The sequence below is a fragment of the Tupaia chinensis genome, unplaced genomic scaffold (genome assembly GCF_000334495.1).
Source record: "Tupaia chinensis unplaced genomic scaffold, TupChi_1.0 Scaffold000201_1, whole genome shotgun sequence".
NCBI lineage: Eukaryota > Metazoa > Chordata > Mammalia > Scandentia > Tupaiidae > Tupaia > Tupaia belangeri.
In genome coordinates, this window is record NW_006159676.1 from 3,001,669 (window position 1) to 3,003,201 (window position 1,533).

Sequence of the window (1,533 nt, forward strand, 5' to 3'; positions counted from 1 at the left end):
GCCCGACGGGAGCCCCCCCTGGCGCCATCCCCCCCCAGGGGAGCTGGGCAGCCCTGTCCCCCCTCCCCCCGCGTCTCCGCGAGCCCATGGCCCAACACCTCCCCCCCAAGCAGATCACGAGCCTGCACAGGTCCCCAAGCGCAGCCCTAAACCCAGCAGGGCTGGAGGACCCGAGATGCCTCCTAGGCGGCCATGGAACCCCAAACACACACCTCCTCCCTGACCCAGGGGTGCGGGAGGCTGGACTGGCACAAAAGCCACCGCTGCTGTCACCACACTATGGGAGACAGTCCCGACCTCCAGGCGAGGCCCGGCCATTTCCACAGTGGCTGCGGGGTGTGACGCGTCCCGGGCACGGGGCGACCCCAGCTCCATCCTTGGCACCGTTGACTGTCTTGAAGGCTGATCGGGTCCTGGGGACACCTCGCCCGGTGAGGCAGAGGGGCTGGTCCAGGAAGGTCTTGGCCTCCAGCAGAGCAGTGGCAGCAGGTCCCCCAGCCTCCTCCTCGTTCCTCTCGGGGACCTCGTCGGGATGACCGTCGGGGGCTCCGTCGTGTGGAGCAAAGACGCCAGGTGGAGTAGGAAAGACCCTTTTATTGGGGTGGACACGGAGCACGCGCTAGTTCATGATAAAATGACTTAAGAGAAAGATCCGGAAGGGCCGCCGTCTCCCCCGCACGCGTGCACGCTCCGAGTGAGGCCTGGGCGTGGAAGAGTTCCCGGCGGGATGTGAGACAACGCCCCAAGTGTCAGAGGCCTGCCCGGTGGGTGGGAGGCAGGAAAAGGCCGCTCGGCTGTCCAGGCCGCTCTGGGCCTGGCCCCCACCCCTGCCGTCAGGTCGCTGCAAAGCCCCCGGCCCGAGACCCTCACAGCAAACTGGGTGGGGAAGATGGGGAGGAGGCTACTTCTGCGGGGGCAGGAGGGAGGGAAGGGGCAATGGTGATGGAATTTTTTTTTTTTAAAAGCATCTACCAACATCACACTATTGGGTCTGAAGTCCCCTTTAACCAACACTTGATACATGTTACAGCATAAATAAAAACTCAAGGAAAATAAATACATTGGCTCCTATGAGGTTGGAGGTGGTGTAGACGGCAGGGTACGGGTGGACTGGCAGGGTGCGGGTGGGCAGGGGTGCTTACACACGGCGGGCAGGCGGGCGGGTGCGCGATGGAGGAACAGACCGGACGGGAGGTGCCCGTGAGGGCGCGTGAGTCTTAAGTGTCCTCGTGCATGTCCGGGCTGTCGGTCCGCGCCACCTTGCGAGGGGGAGCTGAGCTTTCCCCTTCCAGTTCCACCTGCTCCTGGTCTCTCTTCTTGGCAGCGTTCTGGAAGGTGAGGAAAAGGGAGCTGTGATGAGCTCCTAAGGCCACAGGATGCTGGGAACCACAGGCCCTGTCCCACCACCAAGACTGGCCCTGCCCAGCGTACTCCCTGGGGCCCATGGCTGGTTACTTCCTCAAAACATCACCACTGGGGGGACCAGCCGTTAGCGTAATGGCTATGTCGCTGGATTCCCATGTCGTCAGCCGC

The 1,533-nt window shown here is 63.3% G+C and overlaps 1 protein-coding gene across 1 annotated transcript in view; it reads right to left on the minus strand.

Moving 5' to 3' along the window:
* Positions 1–574: 574 nt before the first annotated feature.
* Positions 575–1,533, minus strand: part of DDA1 (DET1 and DDB1 associated 1) — a 16,348-nt gene continuing 15,389 nt past the window's right edge. The window contains exon 6 of the mRNA XM_006147184.2: positions 575–1,328. Coding sequence (XP_006147246.1) covers positions 1,218–1,328 — 111 coding nt within the window. The 3' untranslated portion in view covers positions 575–1,217. The remainder of the gene's footprint in view (positions 1,329–1,533) is intronic.